The sequence below is a fragment of the Passer domesticus genome, chromosome 9, assembly GCF_036417665.1.
Source record: "Passer domesticus isolate bPasDom1 chromosome 9, bPasDom1.hap1, whole genome shotgun sequence".
NCBI classification, from domain to species: Eukaryota; Metazoa; Chordata; class Aves; order Passeriformes; family Passeridae; genus Passer; species Passer domesticus.
Genome location: NC_087482.1, coordinates 4,397,649 through 4,419,289, shown reverse-complemented (window position 1 = coordinate 4,419,289; position 21,641 = coordinate 4,397,649). Strand labels below are relative to the sequence as shown.

The window sequence follows — 21,641 nt, the reverse complement described above, 5'->3', positions numbered from 1 at the left end:
ATATGTCGCTGGAGTATGCGAGCGAATAGAAGATGCCTCTATAAAAGAGGTTCAAAACAGGAGGTTACATGAGCTGTTTATACAGTTACAGAGGGCAATTAAACTGAGGAAGTATCCTTTCTCTGTCATTCATATCAGAAGTCATAAGTGGGATATTGGTCTGGGAGAGGGTAATGCACAAGCAGATAAGCTAGTTTCAATCACACATGTGACTCCAATTCCCAGGAAGACTTTGGCCAGAGAGGCACACTCCATGTTTCACCAAAATGCAAAAGGCCTCCATAGGGAATTTCAAATATCTCTAGAAGAGGCACGGGCAATAGTCAAAGCCTGTCCCACATGTAGTCATCATAACGGGGGCTGCGGGTTAGGTCTAGGAGTTAACCCCAGAGGGCTGAATACAAATGAGACCTGGCAAATGGATGTCACGTGTTGCTGAGTTTGGAAGGATAAAGTATGTGCATGTTACTATAGACACCTACAGTCATTTTATATGGGCCACAGCACAAACTGGTGAGAAAGCAGGGCACGTGGAGAGGCATCTCAGTAGCTGCTTTGCTGTAATGGGAGTGCCACGACATATTAAGACAGACAATGGGCCTGCCTACTGCAGCAAAAGAATAAAACAGTTCGTGCAAATGTGGGGGATTGAACACGTGACAGGCATCCCTAATTCTCCGACAGGACAAGCGATTGTAGAGAGAGCTTATGGTACTTTGAAAAAATATCTAGGTAAATACAAAGATATTAGAGAGCCGCAAGAAAGGTTGCTAAAGTGTCTATTTGTCTTAAATCACCTGTGTGTTTTTGGGGAAAGCAAAGTTCCTGCTGTAATTCGTCATTATGTAACAGAGAAAAATAGTGTGAAGCAGGATGTATGGGTAAAGTATAGAGACCCCAAGACAGGACAATGGCAAGGTCCTGCTAAGGTATTATACTGGGGCCGCGGGTATCTTTGTGTTTCTACCCCTACAGGATCCTTGTGGGTAGCTGCTAAATGGACCCCACCAGCCGTGTTAGATGGAACCAGACCCCAGACAACTGAGCGAAGAGGACGGTCGGCGAGTGGAGGCAAAGCTGCTGATCACCATTTGACTGATAGTTCTCAAGCTGAAAGGACACTGTAGCTTTGCCATTGACCGAGTGATTGATCGGTGTCAATCCCTGGACAGTATACTAAGCCTGATTCCGGCACTTCATACATTTTATCATAGAAGGCCTAAGAGATTAGCTTGTATTAAGTGTCAAAATACTCAGTGTGCTGCATGGATATTGTTCTTTTGCGGGGGGTGTCAGCAAACTAAGTGGGTGCATCAGTCACAGTTACCTGAACTGTGGTGCAGAAGCTGTGCATTTTATTGGCAGCGGGACTCCTGGCAAGCAGAACTTCAGACCTTTACAGGATTACCTGGCCGCCAAGGGTTACAGTTGTATGAGTCCCCAGAACAGAAAATTCTCGCATGGTTTAGGTGGGAAACCCAGCACTTTGCCAAACACGCTTTAGGGCAATCTCAGTCGTGTATCTTACAGTCTAAGTGTGGTCGGGGCATTCCCCTCTCCCACCTAGATGTAGTAGGTCCGATTCTGAGGGATCAAGATCCTAATCAAGTGTGGGACGATTGTTTAAGGGCTCTAAAAAGATTAAGTCTGGGCGGCTCAAGAAAGAAAAAGGGGAGAGGAAGGAAGAGACATTCTTAACGGTTTGTGGGCAACCTGTTAATTCCCTAAATGTCTGGATGGTTCAAAACAGCGTCCGGGAAGATCAGGGTGATGTGGCAGACTTATGCTGCTGTTTTACTCGTATTTGCCCTCTTAATAGACAGCCCAGACATTGCCAAAGGAGTGGGAACCCACCAAGCATGGGCCCCACCTCAGCCCAAGACTAATATTTGGATCACCATGGCAAATTTAACTAACCAGGAGGCTATTTGCTTGTCGTTATCTTCTCCCGGTAATCCATTTACAACCTGTTTGGTTGGACTGCCGGCAGATCCCTGGCCATGCCCATCGAAAATACCCACCTGCAAAACCAATGACGCCAGGGTCAGTGTAGATAACTGGGACCAATGGATTTCTCATTTTCCTATAGCACCGCAGGAACCCCAAGAGTTGGAACTGTTAGGCTCAGTGATGGCGGATGCATGCCTTAGGTTTAAGCATAAAAGTCAGCTGCCGGCCAAAAACTATTCTACTATTGTAACCTCCAGCATGGCCATTTACCGTAATGCAACAACCTGGTGCAATTATACCACAAAGAGGGTGTCGATCTCATCAAACGACCCTATTCAATTACCAGCAGGTTACTTTTTAATATGTGGGGATCGTGCGTGGCCCGGTGTCCCATCGATGCTGAGCGGGGGGCCATGTACAATTGGAGAGTTGTCTCTCCTCACACCCAATGCGTCAATGATCCTTAATATGAGCCGCCGCTATCACAGAATTAAAAGAATGGCCCATGCGATTACTGCTGACTGCAAAGATGATGTAAAATTTTGGTCCCCAGGGGCCATAGTGGCAGCATCCTTTTTAGCTCCAGGGGTATCGGCAGCAGGTGCCCATGCCATTTTAAACAAGCTAGGATGCTGGCTGGCTAAACAAACTAATGCCACCTCTTTAGCACTTTCTAGCCTTTTGCTTGATGTTGATTCTATTCGCCATGCAACGCTTCAGAATAGAGCTGCAATTGATTTCCTTTTACTGGCACAGGGCCATGGTTGTGAAGATTTTGAGGGCATGTGTTGCATGAACCTCTCTGATCATTCCCAGTCCATTCACTCCCAGCTCTCTGAGCTGCGAAGGTTAACTGGAAACTTACAGGTAGAATCGGACTCTGGCATTGATGAGTGGCTCAAATCATTAGGCTTGGGATCATGGTTGCGCTCTATTGTTAGAGTCATTATTATAGTAGGCATTATGGCTTTGTTAGTAGTGTTAGTTTTGCCTTGTTTTTGCATGTGCTTACAGAACATGGTTCAAAGAATGATATTTGCTGCATCTAATCAGACTATGCTTGTGCAACAGAAAAACAGGGGAAGTGTGGAGGATTTTGTGAACAGCTGGCTAGCTAACAAAGGTCACACTGACATAATACCGTTAATTAAGCAAGAAGGAGACGAGGATAGGAGTCAGCAGTCAGTGTCCAAACCTGGCAAGGGCACTGTGCCCTTGGTGCAACATCAGGATGGATCGTTAGTTAGAAACATGAAGAAAAGATGTGGACAGCTGCAACATAGTAGCCACAAGAATGCTAAGGTAGGTGTAGTTAGCTGATAAGTAACTAACCAATAATGAGCTCGCTTTTTGCAATATGTATTAGCCTCATTAACACCAATATAAATGTATGTGCCTATCAATAAAGTTTTGAGATTTGCTGATCACTCATATTGAGTGCTGCATTTCTTCCGCCGATTACCACAGAAGGTGACACCCCACCCCACCCTCCCCGCCCCTCCAACTCCCGCTTGCAGGGTAGGCAATGGCCCATTCCTGTGTTCAAATAAAGAGATGGATTTGTGTCCTAGTTTGAAAGCAAAACCAGTGTGAGGCTCTCTTGTTTAAACTGCGACCCTTTGGACGAGGACACGAGGCTTGACTCCATTTTCATCAGAAGGCTGATTTATTATGTTATATATTATACTAAAATACTACATTACAACTATACTAAAAGGACAGAGAGAAGAAGATCAGAAGGATACCAAGACAAGAATAGAATAGGAATCAATAACAAAAACCTGTGACTGCTCACAGCCTTGGCACAGGTGGCTGTGATTGGTCACTGATTGAAAACAATCTACATGAACTAATGGAAGATGCACCCGTGGCATTCCACAGCAGCAGATAGCCATTGTTTACATTTCTTTCCTGAGGCTCTCAGCTCCTCAGGACAGGAAAAGTCCTAGCAGAGGCTTTTTCCCTAAATTATCATGGCAACATCTCACCCTTTTAAGTTATTAAATTAAATAGAAAAAGAAATGTTTGTAATTTCTTCTACTAGGGCTTTGTAGAAGAGAGAACAACACCTCTTGAGGTTGATCTGTTGCCAATCAAAATCTCAATCATTTGCTGATGTGGAATGGTCAGGGAAATTCTTCACCTGTAGAACATTCAGGGAAATTCTTCACTTATCAAACATCTAATTATATCATATCACTAAAACAATCTTAAAAAATAAGAAAATGCAAAAACTCATGCAAGGAAAGTTCATTGTTTCAAGTCCAAGCAGCTGAATTTCAGGACAGAGTCCATGGACTGAAGATGTTCTTTTTTGACATCTCTGGAAGTCCCCTTTGGTCCTGAAACAGGCTTGCAGAATTCTGAAACAAAGAACTGCTAAAGAAAACAAGAATTAGCAAACAATTCATTGACAGTCATGAAACAATTCAGAGAAAATTTCTGGAATGCCCTGGCCACAGCCCTTCATTGAACCGCTTGGGCTGAGGCTAATTTTTGGCTTTTCAATGCTTTTGAGCTGCTAGCTCTTTCCACTTTTCTTTATTATTATTATTTTTTTTTTTTTCATTAGAAGAAGAGTAGCAGCAGCAGAGTGTCTCTAGGACCCTTGGGTGGCTCTGGTCCTGGTGGGCGGACCAGAGAACTCAGACTTGGCTCACAGAATGGTGGCCTAGGTTCCTGTGGGGAAAGCAAAGTTTTTGAACTCAGCACTGGACGGGGCGATGGCCCCGGCCCAGGGAAATGAGTTAAACGGCTTAGAACTAGCTTGTGAGGCGGGCTCTGCACGCTCAGAACTTGGTAGGACTATGCTGCTAGTGTTTTGAGAGTAGAAATGACGAAATGTTTTTTTTTTTTTTAGAAGCACTGGTGCACACTGGCAGCTGGAGAAGAGAAGTTTTCTCAGGAATTGTTATTTTAGATTTGAGGGTTTCTTGTCTCCAGAGCAAGCGAGCAGTGCTTGCTTTGCTCTGTGTCTCTTGTTTTTGTAAGGTAAATGTTATTTTTTCTGCTTTTTGCTTTTTGGCACTACTTTTATCTCTACTGGGTTGGGAACTAGAGGTAGATGTTACAGGAGCCAACTCCCCCACGCCGCAGGGGCGCTCGGGGGAAGGCAGGCACTTTAACTTCTAGGGAGAAGCTCTCGACTATACGCGAAGTGATTTAAAAACTATATTGATTTTGAACACAGCCAGCCGAACTGCTCCTGCAGTCAGCTGGAGGGTTATGCTTTTTTTACGGAAGGATAGGCTTTTCGCAGGGTTTGATGTGAATGATGGAGTTTCGGAAACCTGCGGGACAACTGGAGTGGGTGGTGCAGGCAGCACGGGCGCTGGTGTCGACTTTTGAGGCGGTCCCGTGGGCTCAGCACTATTCTCAGCAAGCTCTTGCACTGCAATTGGATCGGCAGGGAGCGGCGGGACAGGCGGGGGCGGCGGGCTCGGAGCGGGGTCGGCCCGCGCAGGCGCCGCCTGCACCGTTGCGAATTCAGTTGCCGGCTGGGATGCAGAGAAAGAAGACACGGAGGCAGCTCCTGCAGCTCCCGGGAGCAGCAGCACAGCCGGGGAATCACTGTTGTTGATCGCGCTGCCTGGCAACACGGGCGGATCGGCGGGAGGCGGTTCCGGGTGCCGCGGCGCAGGCGCAGTCATCAGAGCCGGCGGAGCTGGCCCGGGCGGCTGCGGGGCCGCGGGCGGAGCCGGCTGAGGCGGAGCCGCGGGGTCCGGCGCCTCCCGCGGGGCTGGCTGAGGCGGAGCCGCGGGGTCCGGCGCCTCCCGCGGGGCTGGCTGAGGCGGAGCCGCGGGGTCCGGCGCCTCCCGCGGGGCTGGCTGAGGCGGAGCCGCGGGGTCCGGCGCCTCCCGCGGGGCTGGCTGAGGCGGAATCGGATCCGCTCCCTCCCGGGGTGGGGGAAGAGGAGAATTCCGCGGTGAAGTGGGCGGGGCCGGCCCGGAAAGCGGCGGGCTCGGCTCCCCATCCCCCCCAAGAGATGGAGCGGGGGGGGGGAAGGTAGATCTGTTTGCTCCAAGGGAGCGGAGAAAAACTTTTGCTCAGCTGTGGGCAGTGCGGGGGGAATGCAAACTCGCGGTTCGTCTTCTTTGAGAGGCTTCTCTCGTGCCGAAGCTGGCGGGGACAGAACGCGACTGCGCTCCCGAGCCATGATGTCCCCTGCAGCCCGTCCCCATTTCAAGATAACACCATAAAGCAGTGTGTGCACTGCATGCATCATTGGGGATGAAACACGCTGGACTATTGTCCACCTAAAAAGAGCGTCCATGAACTCCCAAAAACCTAAATCAAGGGAGTCTACGACATTTGTAATAAATCTATGAAATTTTGCCCATCTGAAGAACTCATAACACCGTCTCTCCAACATACATTGAGGAATTCTGTCCCTGCGTCCCCATCTGCACCAGTGTTTAATAACTTTCTCCTCTGACGCAGTAAACGGAACCTGAGCTTCCGAAGGTACCTTTTCCCAACTTTCCTCCCACCTTTTGCGAATGGCAGGATCTTCAGAAAGGGAAAAAATAACAGTACCTCTAGACAGTGTCCTTGTGGATCCAGCTGTGCAGCTCTGCTGCTCTGCGGTCTCTGGACACAATCTCCAGGAAAGTCCAACAGGTTCTCCTGTTTGCCTTGGCTGTGAACTCTGCCCATCTTCAGGGTCTCGTTTCTTCAGCTCCAGGCTAGATTCCATGGTCACTCTTGGGGTGACCATCAGTTTCACACGTCCAGGGGTCACCAATTGTTGCTTTGACTTGGGCCCCTGGTGCGAGGACACGAGGCTTGACTCCATGTTGATCAGAAGGCTGATTTATTATGATATATATTATACTAAAATGCTACATTACAACTATACTAAAAGAACAGAGAGAAAGATCAGAAGGCTACAAAGACAAGAATAGAATAGGAATGAATAACAAAAATCCTGTGACTGCTCACATCCTTGGCACAGGTGGCTGTGATTGGTCACTGATTGAAAACAATCCACATGGACCAATGGAAGATTCACCTGTGGCACTCCACAGCAGCAGACAGTTATTGTTTACATTTCTTTCCTGGGGCCCTCAGCTCCTCAGGACAGGAAAAATCCTAGCAGAGGCTTTTTCACTAAAAATCCTGGCAACAGAACGTTGTCAATACAATTTTTGTGAAATCTACATGAGAATCTGAGGAGATTACTACACAGCTTGGATGCTAGAGGAACTTCTGCAAATAGGTTACAGGGTATTTATTTAACTGATTCAGAACTTTGCTTCAGCTGGCAATAGTTCAAGAATTTTATTTTCTAGTGTCTTTTGGTGGCCCACATTAAAAAACAAACAAACAAAAAAAAACCACAAAACAAAAAAAAACCCAAAGAACAAGTTCTGTCCTTTTCCATTTTCAAACAGATATTCTTTTTCTTTACCCATGAATTATGACAAAGCAAGTGACGTTCAAAGTCAGCATTCAGAAAGAGCCCTGAGAAGAGAATAGATGTATGCCAATTCCCTCTTGCTATTCAGCTGATTTTATATACTAGCTTTCTGTGTCTCTAGCTTTTTATATGATCTCTGTTACTACAGCCACTTCCAAATCTTGGTAAAAATTAGTAATTTCTCCACCTTGACTTTGTGGGAAATTGTGGGGGCAAAAAAGTAGCATTGTTTAGTCCAAGTTCAAGCAGAAAAACAGAAATTCAGAAATACATTCTGACCCTTGGCCAGTTTTAATTTTTATTTAACAGCACCCACAAGGACACCGTCCCCAAGTGAGGGGAGTGGGGCACGCAGAACTCACCGATTGTGAGGTCACGGGCACATCTCCAGGGAGGCCTGAGGTATAACCGTTGCTGTACATCAACATTGCACTCAGAGCTGAGGACAGGATCCCGAGAGGGAGCTTGCCCAAGGCTGCTGAGCGAGTTTTGGTGTCTCTGAGGCATCTCTCTTCACTTAAGGAAGGATTGGAAGGCTTTGTCAGGAGGAGAAAGGCCGGCAGTGCTGTGGCACAGACCGTCCAGGCATTCCTCCGTACCCACAATGGTGCAGCAGAACGCTGCTAAGAAGCGTCCCCCTGGCAAGGAACGAGGTGAGAGCCAAGTCTCCCTCCCCACAGATGGCAGAGGGGGAGCGGCCAAGAGCAGCAGAAAGGGGAAACAGGAGATCCACAGAATCACCCCAGAGTAGAGGCCCTCCTCTCATGGGCCAGAGGAGCCAGGCTGGGCTGTGGGCACCGGCACTTCCCCTGCCCTTTAGCCAGCCAGCAGGGCCTTGGGGACAATGCTGCAGGGACATTTCCTGAGCTCTACAAGGTGCTCACTCCCCCTGCCCTCTCTCTCTCTCCCCAATGCACACCGTGTCACCGGGCAGAGGCAGACGCAGAGAGCGGCAGCTGCCTCTCCGGACATGCCAGGCCGGACCAGGCTCGTCGCCGTTCATGGAGACAGCAAGCAAAAGACTCGGGCAGCCAGAAAGAAAAACGCATCCGGCTCAACCGCGTGCCACTGCTGCGTGCTGAGACCAGCAGCCCCAGCACCGCCCCTCAGGCGGTGTCAGGGCAGTCCCAGGCCGTGGGGCTGGTCACCAGCAGCAGCAGCAGCTTGCCCTGCTGAAAGCAGGGCCTGAAGCGAGGCCACCCACGGGGAGACACGGAGCCTCAGGCACCCAAGAGCCCACTGGCAAAGCGCCGCAGGTTGGAGGATGGTCCAGCCCCTCAGGAGGTGTCAGGGTGGTCCCAGGCCGTGGGGCTGGTCACCAGCAGCAGCTTGCCCTGCCGAAAGCAGGGCCTGAAGCGAGGCCACCCACGGGGAGACACGGATCCTCAGGCACCCAAGAGCCCACTGGCAAAGCGCCGCAGGTTGGAGGATGGTCCAGCCCCTCAGGAGGTGTCAGGGTGGTCCCAGGCCGTGGGGCTGGTCACCAGCAGCAGCTTGCCCTGCCGAAAGCAGGGCCTGAAGCGAGGCCACCCACGGGGAGACACGGATCCTCAGGCACCCAAGAGCCCACTGGCAAAGCGCCGCAGGTTGGAGGATGGTCCAGCCCAGAGTGCTGGTACCACCAGCCAGGTGGCATTGAGGCTGTCCCAGGAATCTCAGTCATCCAGGAAACAAACAGCCCCATACATACCCCCCTGGATCTTGCCCCGCTCCCAATCCGGGCCAATTCGTGTGAGGCACGTCTTGCGGCGGCAGCTGCGAGATAAAAAGCCCTACAGTCGGCCTGAAAACCAGGGCAGGACCAGACGAGCACCCACCCCTGTTGTTTGGCCCCCTCATCCCTCAAAATAAAGTTTTCTGGTTTGTTTGTTTGAACTGGGAGATGCCACATTCTTGTTTCCAGTCGTCTGCAGCTGATCTTCAAATAGGGGCCCCAAGCTCAGTGGGACAAGTGTGTGCCTTCAAGGACTCACCTGTCCCATGGCAACACCCAGCGTCACCACGTTCCATGGCAACACCCAGTGTCACCATGTCCCCTGGTCTGGAGATACCAGCCCTGCTTCTGCCAGGGAAAAAACAGAACTGTTCAAAAGGAGCACGGGGATTTTGCAAGCATTCCTGGCTGAGGCAGCCTCAGTGGGAGGGCACAGCTCTGCCTGCTGCAGGTGCCCAGGAGGGAAAATCATGGATGCAGTAGGATTATTCCCCTCCCAACCCAGCCCAGGCACAGTTCAATCTACCACTGCTGCCACTGGGGTTGCACGTACCAGCCTGGAGAGTAACTGGAATAAGAGAGAGTAACTTCCCAGCATCAGTGCAGCTGATGCTGGGAAGGTAAAACTAAAGCCAGTCCCGCCCCCAGTAAAAATACACTGCACCTGAAAAAAAATAGCCAGCACCCTCCTGTTCTCTGCAAATGGGACCAAAAATTTCAAAAGCATTAAAAAAATTAACCAGGCTTTGGAGCAGTTACAGGTCAGACTACATGAGGCTGGAAAAGATTGTACAGGTGACAGTTCTCAGAGGAAAATTAGCAGGAAATCCCTTCTTTCTGCTATTAAAATCTCAGGCTGTTGCCATGAGACACTCAAGCCACAAGAAAAGTACTTCAGCACCAGCATCCAACTGAGCACCTGTTTGATCCACTTCAGTGGAAAGCCATCACTTTGCCAGCAGAATTCCTCCTCTGGGTTACACACAACATATTTTTTTTCTATCTGGGAGTGCCACTGGATTTTTTTACCTAGCATTTAATATTAAATTGTGGAAGTATTTTAAATTAAAAGGGAATGAAAAGATGGACCCACGAGATGGGACAGGAGGAAGCCGGGCAGCCCTTTAAAGAGGGAGATGCTAAGCTGTACATCCAGGAGAGCTCCTCTGAGCACAGAGCAGCCACAGAGCACATCTGACCACAACATTTCTAGTTCACCTGTGTCCTTATAAATGGGAAAAGAACAAAACAGTGGCAGGAAAGGAGGCAGAAGTCAACTGTGAAAGTTTCATTCACAACACATGATACTCAAAATCAGAATGAAGGCCTATCAAGGAACACCAATAGCTATGAAAATATATGTAAGCAGCACAGACAGGTGCTATGTATGTCCCTTCTGCTTCCCAGCCTCAATGCAGACTCAGTTTCAGGATGCAGTGGCATCCCAGGAAGCTGCAAATGCTCAGGAGTGCAGTGGCTCGTGCCTCACTGATAACCACTTGGGAAAACATACTGTTTCATATAAATTAGAGGAAACCTAGGAATCTAGCCTAAATCAAGTTCTAGGCAAGACCCCAACCAACATAAAATATGGAGAGGCACAAAAGTGCCTGCATTTTCCACTCCACCTCCCTTGAACTCAGCAAGAACTAATCCCCAAACCTCACAGCCGGAGGCAAATGCAGTTGGTTGGGAGAGGAAATCTAAAGTCTCCTTGCGAGGCAGCTTTCCAAGGCTGAGCCCCAGGAGAGGCAGCTCCCGCAGCACGTGTGCAGGTGGCACAAAAACAACCTGTGTGCCATGACCAGCAGGACAGTGCCAGCCAAAGGGCTGCCTGAGGATGGCCACCGATGGTTTCACTGCCAGCCCTGGCTGAGGGGAAACCTGGACACAGGACAAGGCAGAGAGGGGCCAAATGTTCTACTCCTTCTCAAAACAAGTTGCTGTTTTTGTTTCCAAGCCTAGCACTCTTTGGATCTAATTCAATTTGAAGAGGGAAATGAGGAGTAAGCAAAATTCTTGGACAGCAGGCTGGTTTGTTCAGCTAGTTGGGGCTGCAAGCCATGCGTGAAAAGCAATGTCAGGTGCTAAAGCAAATCTCTGTGTCCTTCAACAGCAACAAGAGAAGTGTGAACAAGACAGAGAATATACCTATTTTAGGAATGTAATTGTTTTATAGGAAACACACCAACACCCAGTGTTCTTCTAATCTTGCTTTTTAATACTCAGCGCTTGTAAATTTCTTCAATCTGGGAAGTCCAAGATTTCATCTGATAGCATAAATATTTGTTCCGCACCATTTGGGGGGTTTTTTTTAATTCTTAATGTTTATATAAATATCACTTAGCGAACACTGGACCTGTGAAGAATTAAGGAAATATGCCTTTAACTACTCTGTGTAGGTCACCTGCAACAAATTTCATGGCAGAGGAGCTTCTGGAAGCCCCTGGTTTACCATCACTACCAAAACTTGGTAGTGATCTTCCAGAGACCCAACACGGAGAGGCCAAACAACTGTTACTGGTCTCAAAACAAAAAGAAAATTGCTCCATGGAGCTTAAGAGAGCATGCTGTCTTGGCATTAATTCCTACCAAGTCTGCTGACAGTACAGGGCAGTAAATAATGCAGATTTCTAATTTATACCTCTTAAAGCACAGCCTAAAAATAGGAAAGACTCCTATAACAAAGAATCCTCCATTGAGTGCTCAAGAAGGAATTCTTACATCTTCTTCAAGACCACACATAAACCAGGTGGAATCAGTTCTGAAGTCAGATTTTAATAGCTCTGAGAGAGATTTTCTTTCACAGTTGCATTATTGAAGCCATGTAAACTCCTGGAATCCATATCATCTTCTAACTATAAGCTGCAGAGATTAAATTTCTCACTGTGTGGAGAAATACCTGATTCAGTTTGTTTTGAATCTGCTGCCTGTCAACTTTTTTTGATCTTGTCAAAGGCTGTCTGGGGAGAACGTTGTCAATACAATTTTTGTGAAATCTACATGAGAATCTGAGGAGATTACTACACAGCTTGGATGCTAGAGGAACTTCTGCAAATAGGTTACAGGGTATTTATTTAACTGATTCAGAACTTTGCTTCAGCTGGCAATAGTTCGAGAATTTTATTTTCTAGTGTCTTTTGGTGGCCCACATTAAAAAACAAAAAAAAAAAAAACCCACAAAACAAAAAAAAAAAAAACAACAAAGAACAAGTTCTGTCCTTTTCCAATTTCAAACAGATATTCTTTTTCTTTACCCATGAATTATGACAAAGCAAGTGACGTTCAAAGTCAGCATTCAGAAAGAGCCCTGAGAAGAGAATAGATGTATGCCAATTCCCTCTTGCTATTCAGCTGATTTTATATACTAGCTTTCTGTGTCTCTAGCTTTTTATATGATCTCTGTTACTACAGCCACTTCCAAATCTTGGTAAAAATTAGTAATTTCTCCACCTTGACTTTGTGGGAAATTGTGGGGGCAAAAAAGTAGCATTGTTTAGTCCAAGTTCAAGCAGAAAACAGAAATTCAGAAATACATTCTGACCCTTGGCCAGTTTTAATTTTTATTTAACAGCACCCACAAGGACACCGTCCCCAAGTGAGGGGAGTGGGGCTCGCAGAACTCACCGATTGTGAGGTCACGGGCACATCTCCAGGGAGGCCTGAGGTATAACCGTTGCTGTACATCAACATTGCACTCAGAGCTGAGGACAGGATCCCGAGAGGGAGCTTGCCCAAGGCTGCTGAGCGAGTTTTGGTGTCTCTGAGACATCTCTCTTCACTCAAGGAAGGATTGGAAGGCTTTGTCAGGAGGAGAAAGGCCGGCAGTGCTGTGGCACAGACCGTCCAGGCATTCCTCCGTACCCACAATGGTGCAGCAGAACGCTGCTAAGAAGCGTCCCCCTGGCAAGGAGCGAGGTGAGAGCCAAGTCTCCCTCCCCACAGATGGCAGAGGGGGAGCGGCCAAGAGCAGCAGAAAGGGGAAACAGGAGATCCACAGAATCACCCCAGAGTAGAGGCCCTCCTCTCATGGGCCAGAGGAGCCAGGCTGGGCTGTGGGCACCGGCAATTCCCCTGCCCTTTAGCCAGCCAGCAGGGCCTTGGGGACAATGCTGCAGGGACATTTCCTGAGCTCTACAAGGTGCTCACTCCCCCTGCCCTCTCTCTCTCTCCCCAATGCACACCGTGTCACCGGGCAGAGGCAGACGCAGAGAGCGGCAGCTGCCTCTCCGGACATGCCAGGCCGGACCAGGCTCGTCGCCGTTCATGGAGACAGCAAGCACAAGACTCGGGCAGCCAGAAAGGAAAACGCATCCGGCTCAACCGCGTGCCACTGCTGCGTGCTGAGACCAGCAGCCCCAGCACCGCCCCTCAGGCGGTGTCAGGGCAGTCCCAGGCCGTGGGGCTGGTCACCAGCAGCAGCTTGCCCTGCCGAAAGCAGGGCCTGAAGCGAGGCCACCCACGGGGAGACACGGATCCTCAGGCACCCAAGAGCCCACTGGCAAAGCGCCGCAGGTTGGAGGATGGTCCAGCCCCTCAGGAGGTGTCAGGGTGGTCCCAGGCCGTGGGGCTGGTCACCAGCAGCAGCTTGCCCTGCCGAAAGCAGGGCCTGAAGCGAGGCCACCCATGGGGAGACACGGATCCTCAGGCACCCAAGAGCCCACTGGCAAAGCGCCGCAGGTTGGAGGATGGTCCAGCCCAGAGTGCTGGTACCACCAGCCAGGTGGCATTGAGGCTGTCCCAGCAATCTCAGTCATCCAGGAAACAAACAGCCCCATACATACCCCCCTGGATCTTGCCCCGCTCCCAATCCGGGCCAATTCGTGTGAGGCACGTCTTGCGGCGGCAGCTGCGAGATAAAAAGCCCTACAGTCGGCCTGAAAACCAGGGCAGGACCAGACGAGCACCCACCCCTGTTGTTTGGCCCCCTCATCCCTCAAAATAAAGTTTTCTGGTTTGTTTGTTTGAACTGGGAGATGCCACATTCTTGTTTCCAGTCGTCTGCAGCTGATCTCCAAATAGGGGCCCCAAGCTCAGTGGGACAAGTGTGTGCCTTCAAGGACTCACCTGTCCCATGGCAACACCCAGCGTCACCACGTTCCATGGCAACACCCAGTGTCACCATATCCCCTGGTCTGGAGATACCAGCCCTGCTTCTGCCAGGGAAAAAACAGAACTGTTCAAAAGGAGCACGGGGATTTTGCAAGCATTCCTGGCTGAGGCAGCCTCAGTGGGAGGGCACAGCTCTGCCTGCTGCAGGTGCCCAGGAGGGAAAATCATGGATGCAGTAGGATTATTCCCCTCCCAACCCAGCCCAGGCACAGTTCAATCTACCACTGCTGCCACTGGGGTTGCACGTACCAGCCTGGAGAGTAACTGGAATAAGAGAGAGTAACTTCCCAGCATCAGTGCAGCTGATGCTGGGAAGGTAAAACTAAAGCCAGTCCCACCCCCAGTAAAAATACACTGCACCTGAAAAAAAATAGCCAGCACCCTCCTGTTCTCTGCAAATGGGACCAAAAATTTCAAAAGCATTAAAAAAATTAACCAGGCTTTGGAGCAGTTACAGGTCAGACTACATGAGGCTGGAAAAGATTGTACAGGTGACAGTTCTCAGAGGAAAATTAGCAGGAAATCCCTTCTTTCTGCTATTAAAATCTCAGGCTGTTGCCATGAGACACTCAAGCCACAAGAAAAGTACTTCAGCACCAGCATCCAACTGAGCACCTGTTTGATCCACTTCAGTGGAAAGCCATCACATTGCCAGCAGAATTCCTCCTCTGGGTTACACACAACATATTTTTTTCTATCTGGGAGTGCCACTGGATTTTTTTACCTAGCATTTAATATTAAATTGTGGAAGTATTTTAAATTAAAAGGGAATGAAAAGATGGACCCACGAGATGGGACAGGAGGAAGCCGGGCAGCCCTTTAATGAGGGAGATGCTAAGCTGTACATCCAGGAGAGCTCCTCTGAGCACAGAGCAGCCACAGAGCACATCTGACCACAACATTTCTAGTTCACCTGTGTTCTTATAAATGGGAAAAGAACAAAACAGTGGCAGGAAAGGAGGCAGAAGTCAACTGTGAGAGTTTCATTCTCCATGCATGATTCTCTGCAAGAAGCACTGGAGAAGTGCATGGGGTAAGAGTTCTGCAAGTGCCAGGCTCTTCGGCAGCAGAAAAGGTCTAAAAAAATCAAAATTCTAGCAAGCAAAATAAATCCATCCTTTAGGGCTTGTAAATACTCCGATGAATCTCAGTTACTTTGGGACAAAAACAAACACAGGGCAAACTTTCCCAAGTATGGTTTCATGACAAAATTCCCATTTGTCTGCTCCTGTTTGTCGGAGAAGACAAGGTTACAAGCTGCCCAGCTCAAGAAGGAAAGGAGGATCTACACTTCCCTGTCATATTTTCCTACTGACAAAGGATTTAAGACAGAGAATTTGGGTAAATGGAAGGATAAGACTGGAGTACGGATGAAGTTTCACATCTAAGATACTTCATTTGCTAAAATAGAAGCACTTTTGTTGTACATGGATCTCCTTGCTAAACCTCTTTGTCTTCAAACTCCCTTCCTCCATGGCAGAACTGAGCAAGCTCCATGTGTCAGAGCTTCGAGTTAAAAGCTCTGTGAAGAGTTAGTTTTAATGGATCCATTTCCAGTCCGTGGGGTTGCTGTTATGAGGAGCTCAGGTGGCTTTTTGTTGAGATCAAAATCAATGAGCCATTTGTCCCAGCTCCACCTGTCCTGAGGCAGCACTGGCTCCACTGTGCCATTTCTAAATGAAAATTGAATCTCCTAAAGAAGCCAAGCTAAAATCACGAGGGAGTAGTCACAAAAAATAATTTTGGCAGTTTGCTGGGTATTGATCAAACAGCTACCAGCATCCCAAAGTCCAGGCTCCACTAAACAAGGCTCTTTGCTCTGTAAGGAGCCTTTCAATTGGTAGTGTTTCATACCCACGCAGAAGAACAAAAAGCCACTTCCACTGTAGAAACATGAGCTGCAGCTATGCCGTGAGTCGTGTTCAGTAGCTGACCTGCTGCTTTAGTTTTGAGGCAGTTTTAGGCAGGAGATACTGCCATAAAATTTCACAAGAAAACTATCAAGTATCTAAAATAATGCAGTATTATGGTTATTTTCTACCTCCAGTATTGCCAGGACATAGCTTAAGAAAGAAAGGAATTTACCAGCCACCAGAAATGAAAAACATTAAAATGAAAAAAAGGGGCTTTTAAGGAAATCAGAGTGATGGCCACAAGTCATTTTCCAGCTTTGCAGGATTTCAGTTCAAAGTCAATCTAAACAAGCCAGCATATGTCTAGCAAGAAGGAAATCACAGTTCAGGTTTGCTCCTGCACTCAAGCTTTGCTATACCAAAGATATATTCTTTGTATTCTTTTCCAGCTCTCCAGAGAGGAGACTCCACACGGCTTCTGAGGGTGATGATTAGATGAGGGTTTATTGGGGGTCCCAGCCCCGGATGTAACATGGTTTCAGAGGCAGAAGGGAGAAAGGGAAAGGGAGGGGGAGAGAGGACGAGCCTAGGGGAGAGATGGGCCATGAGAACATCTGGTCTTCCTCGCACAGCTTAAGAGGGAAATTCAAAGTAGGTGCGAAATAAGATTTGGGCCAATGGGATTGCAGATCCATGAGACTTCAGGAGAGGAACACAGCTTGGAATAAACCATATATTTTTGAGGGGTACATTTTTGAGACAGAGCATACAATTTGAATAAAATGCAACACCACAATAGATTAATATGATAGATGATAGATAGATAGATAGATAGATAGATAGATAGATAGTAGATAGATGGATAGATAGATAGATAGATAGATAGATAGATAGATAGATAGACAAAGCAGATAGAGATATATATAAACGCACTTGCCTGTATCACTTTACAAAGAAAGGGATGGGGAAGTGACAGGTTATTCTTTTCCACACATGGGAAACTATCTTTTTCCCAGAAAATTCAGCTTCCTTCTTCTGTGACCACCAGGGTATCTGAAGACCTCACCAAGAAGGCCCTGTGATGCCAATGGCCTGTGCATCCAGCAAGTCAAGAAAGTAAGGCCTGCCTCTTAATACTACAGTGGTGTTAAAGAGGTTTATTCTCAGTTTTTGGTGGCAAGAGGAAGGAACTGAAGCCAGTTACTGTAAAATGCCTGCACAAGCACCAGTGCAAATAACAGCCAAAGGAAGGATGAAGCCAGTCCCACAACCACAGCTCAAGCGGCCAGAGATCCTCCTTCAACTCTGGCTGCATTGAAGCCGCAGTGATTGCCAAGAAGAAAAGCGCCCTACTGAGAGCGACCAAACTTAACCCTCTGCCAGGACACAAATTTAGAGGGAAATAATTTAAAATCCCTACACCACCAGACACACTTCCCAGTGAGAAGGGTTGGAACTCTCTGCCCCCCAGCACTTGCCCAGCAGGCAGGTTCACAAAGGTGCTGGGAGCTAAGCTGTGCCCTGCAAGGGAACAGAGCCAGCCTCCCTTCAGTGGCAGAAGGCACGGCCTCAGCTGTAGCCCCGGGTGCCTGCGGTGGCCCAGGGCACGGCCATGGCTGTCAATGTGTTGGGCTGCAGCACAGGGCAGGCCGGAGCTCAGCAGCCTCAGCAGAGCCCAGGGCCGCGGCCCTTCCCTGCCGGGGCCCGAGCCTGGCCCGGCCCGGCCCGGCCTGAGCAGCCCGGACTGGCCCAGGGGATGGGCTGCGCCCGCCCGCTGTGCCCACAGGCTGGGCCCAAGCCTTTGCAAGAGGCTTTCTCCCAGCTTGGCAAAACCTCGGCCAAGTGTCCCTGTGCTGTGCTGAGAAGAGTAAAAAACCCCCTCAAATTTAACCCTGCTGCCCAACGCATGAGGGATCCCTGCACACCTTAGGAGAGGCCATCCATACTCCTTTGTGCCTCATAAGGGATCCCTGCACCCCTCAGCAGGGACCCCAAAGTATGCCTGTGAGCCCCTGCCTGGCTCCTGCCTGCCCACACCGTGGCCATCCATGGCTGCTCCTGGGCATGGAGCTCAGCCAGTGCTGGTGCCGGGTGGGCTTTGCTGCTGCTACCCACCCAGACGTAGCTGCAAAAACTCAATTTCTTTATTTGAACATAAAATATAGGCCAAGCGCTGCCCTGGCAGACAAGGGCTACCCACCTTCAGTCCTGGCCGGGGAACAGGACCAGGGGGCTCAGGGGGAGAGGGTCTCGTTGAAGAGGGGTGGGTTTTGGGACGGCCTCATGGCGGGGATGCAGCCACGGCAGGGCAGATAGGGGCAGAAGTGGAGAGCTGGGATAAAGTTTCAGGTTCTCATTGCCTCTGTTTTTAGGTGCGTCTTCTGAACATGCACCGGAGTACCTGTGAAGAGAGGAGGTGGCTGAGGCCCCAGCTGCCAGTGGCACACAGGGACCCTCGTGCACAGCTGGGCCCAGCTGGACAGCTGCCCCTCAAGGCCCCGGCCAGGAGGGCACGGCTCTGGGCAGGGTCCCTGGCCAGGAGCGGGCCCCAGAGCGCCTCTGACATTCAAGGGCAACTTCGGCCCTGCTCTTTCTCCTCCCCACCTCCCTCTGCCTCTGCCCCGTGCCCCTGGGGCTGCTCTTGGCCAGGCAGCCTCAGTGGGAGCCAGCTCTGGCTGCAGCCCCAGCGGGGCCCCCAGGACAAGGCCCAGCAATTGAGAGGCCAATGGAAGCACTGGGCAGCAGCAGAGTTCTTTGGACAATCATAGCCTGGCCACAACTCCATTGCAGCCTCCCTGTGAATGTTTCCTGTCTGCATTAGATCTTCATAAGAAGCTGTTTCAGGAAAAGATGAAGAAAGCACTCACCATTTTCTCTTCCAGTAAAAATGAATTTGGACACAGCATAAGATGAAGATAAACTCCAAAAAAAGCAGGCCTGCCATTAACCCTGCCCAGCACCCTGCTTCCTTACAGAAGCCCCTTCCGAGGCCCTTCTGGGCATTGGGCAGTTGTGTTGTGGTGCCGGCTGCATCTGTGGGAGCGATGGGGAGCGTGAGCCCCTGCTGTGCTGCACTGCTGAGCTGGCAGCACGGTGGATACGGGCAGGACGTTCTCTGTTTCCCCCAGCGCTGGGGCCTGCAGGCACCTTGCCGGCCCTTGGCACAGGCTGTGCCAGCCAACAAAGCCCAGCAGGCCGGGAGGAGAGCCCGGGGGCAGCGCAGCTGCTTGGGCAGCGGCTGCTGCCAGGGACACGGGCCAAAGCCATCCCTGAGCAGCCACTGCCAGCCCTGGCCCTCCCTGCCCCGTCACAGCTCCCCCAGCCCCAGGGGACAGTCAGGCCCTCTCAGGAGACACTGGAGCTATCACCTGCTGTGCCAGTGCCTGGAACTGCCTGTTCTCCTGCAGAAGAGGCTGCCACTGAGCCACTGCTTCTTCCTGGATCAGCCACCTTCTGTGCCAAGTTTTGGGTAATCGCTGGAGAAAGGAAAGGGACAGATGGATCAGATGGGACAGTTCCCCATTGGGGAGGTGTCATCTTCAGAAGCTAACACTGGTGAATGTCATGGACAAGGATGAGGAAATCAGATGAGCTTTTGGGATTGGACAGGCCCCTGCCTTCTCCAAAGCACCACCCCTCCTGATCTGCCTGGAGACTGGGAAATTGTAGAGGATCTCAGGGTGGGCATGGCCTATGGTGCAGTTTGGGCACCGTGTCAGCAGATGCCAAATGCCTTCCTGCAGAGGCTGGGCAGAAGCTGCAGCCAGGCCAGGCTGGGAAACAGCCCTGCAGGGCGTGAAAGCAGCAGCGGGGCAGTGAGGCTGCCATGGATCCCTTCCCACTGTGCCGGGCACAGCGTGTCCAGATGTGCAGCCAAAGCCCCCGGCTGCTGAGTCCCAGGGGAAGCATGAGGGAAATGCACCCACCACAGCATCTCTCCAGGTCACTCAGCATCTGGCCCAGATGTTTTCCTGACTCCAGGAACTTACTGTCTCCTCTTTGGTACTGCCTGTTGGAGGACCTTAAAAGTACTTCCAGTTCGTGTGGATGGATCCCACAAAAATAGGACTCAGCCTGCGGTGTCAGCAGGGACACACTACTCACCCCTGCCATGGGAGCTGGGATTGTGTGCAGCATCCAGCCCTGGGGCTTTAAAAGTCCTCCCTGCAGACACACCTGGAACTCAACAGCCAGAGAAGCTTCTGTCACCTTTTTCTTCCAGGATTACAATAATTATTCTCTGAGGGAAACTGGTGAACTAACCTGCAGAAATTCCCAAGGGCTCCAAATCATCTTCCATCCCCGCTCCTGGAGAAGCCATCCCAGCACCCTCACCTAGAAGGGAGCACAGATCAGAAGTGTTTCCATGGTGTACCGGAATTTCCTTCTGCCTTAGGGATCTGGGCACTGAAAGGGAGGGAAATGCACTGACCAAGGGAGGGAAATGCACTGACCGTGGCGTCTCACCTGTGCACTCATCATCTGGTCCAGATGTTTGGCTGCCTCCAGGGATTTTTTGTCTTCTGTATCTTGGGTCTTGTCTCTTCGAGGACATTAGAGAAAGGTAGTTCCTCTTCATGAGGATGGGTCGGATAAGTCCATGGGAGCCAGATGTCAATGGCCATGACCAAAGCAGTACCAGGGGCTGGGGAGCTATGGCCTTGCCCCGGTCACTCTCCACACTATTTCCTAGCTCTGTGGAACATCCTTGGAGTGGAAACTGAGGAAGCCCCAGGCCCCTGGGGTCTCCCTCCCTCCCTCCCTCCCTCCCTCCCTCCCTCCCTCCCTCCCTCCCTCCCTCCCTCCCTCCCTCCCTCCCTCCCTCCCTCCCTCCCTCCCTCCCTCCCTCCCTCCCTCCCTCCCTCCCTCCCTCCCTCCCTCCCACAGAGGAACCCCTCCCCAAAGCCCTGGGCAAAACCATCCCCAGCGCTTCCCGGGGAGCAGGGAGCGCTGTCCCGGGAAAGGGCAGCCAGGCTGCCGGCTCACCTGCTCCCCGCGCTTGCAGCGGAGCAGCCTGGGCAGCCCTGGCAGGCAGGGCCACGGCCAGGAGCAGCAGGAGTAGGAGGTGCAGAGCAAGGGCCATGCTGCCTTGCCCTCTGCCAGTCCCGCAGCTCTTGCTGCCACCGCTGTCCCGACACCGCTGTCCCAACGTCAGCACCGCTGCTGCCACCGTCGCTGCTGCCGCAACAGTTGTGCTCAGGGACTGACTGCTGGCTCCTTGTGCTGCTGTGCAACCACGGGGCTCTGGGACCTCTGGGACCTCAGAGCCTGCTGTGAGCTCATGGCCAGGATGCAGTTGTTTCGGGAGCTGGATCTGCCTTCTTCGGGAGTGAGCTCATCCTGCCCAGCTGCTCTGCCCAAGGGCTGTGACACAGTGCCAGCTCAGCTGATCTCACAGGCTGGGGCATGAAGGGATGGAGAGCAGCTCCACCAAGGACTTGGGGTTGCTGCTAGAAGAGAGGCTGGACATGAGGCAGCCATGTGCATCCAAGGGAGAGTGCCCAGCAGGTTGAAGGAGGTGATTCCACCTCTCTGCTCTGGTGAGACCCCACCTGGAGTACTGTGGAAGAGGTTTTACAGTGACCTCTGTGAG

General features: G+C 50.6%; 1 protein-coding gene across 1 annotated transcript in view; it reads left to right on the top strand.

Moving 5' to 3' along the window:
• The first annotated feature begins 236 nt into the window (after window positions 1-236).
• The window catches only part of LOC135307549 (serine/threonine-protein kinase PAK 1-like), a 437,852-nt gene continuing 416,447 nt past the window's right edge, over window positions 237-21,641 (top strand). Inside the window, exon 1 of the mRNA XM_064431963.1 lies at window positions 237-3,252. Coding sequence (XP_064288033.1) covers window positions 3,245-3,252 — 8 coding nt within the window. The 5' untranslated portion in view covers window positions 237-3,244. The remainder of the gene's footprint in view (window positions 3,253-21,641) is intronic.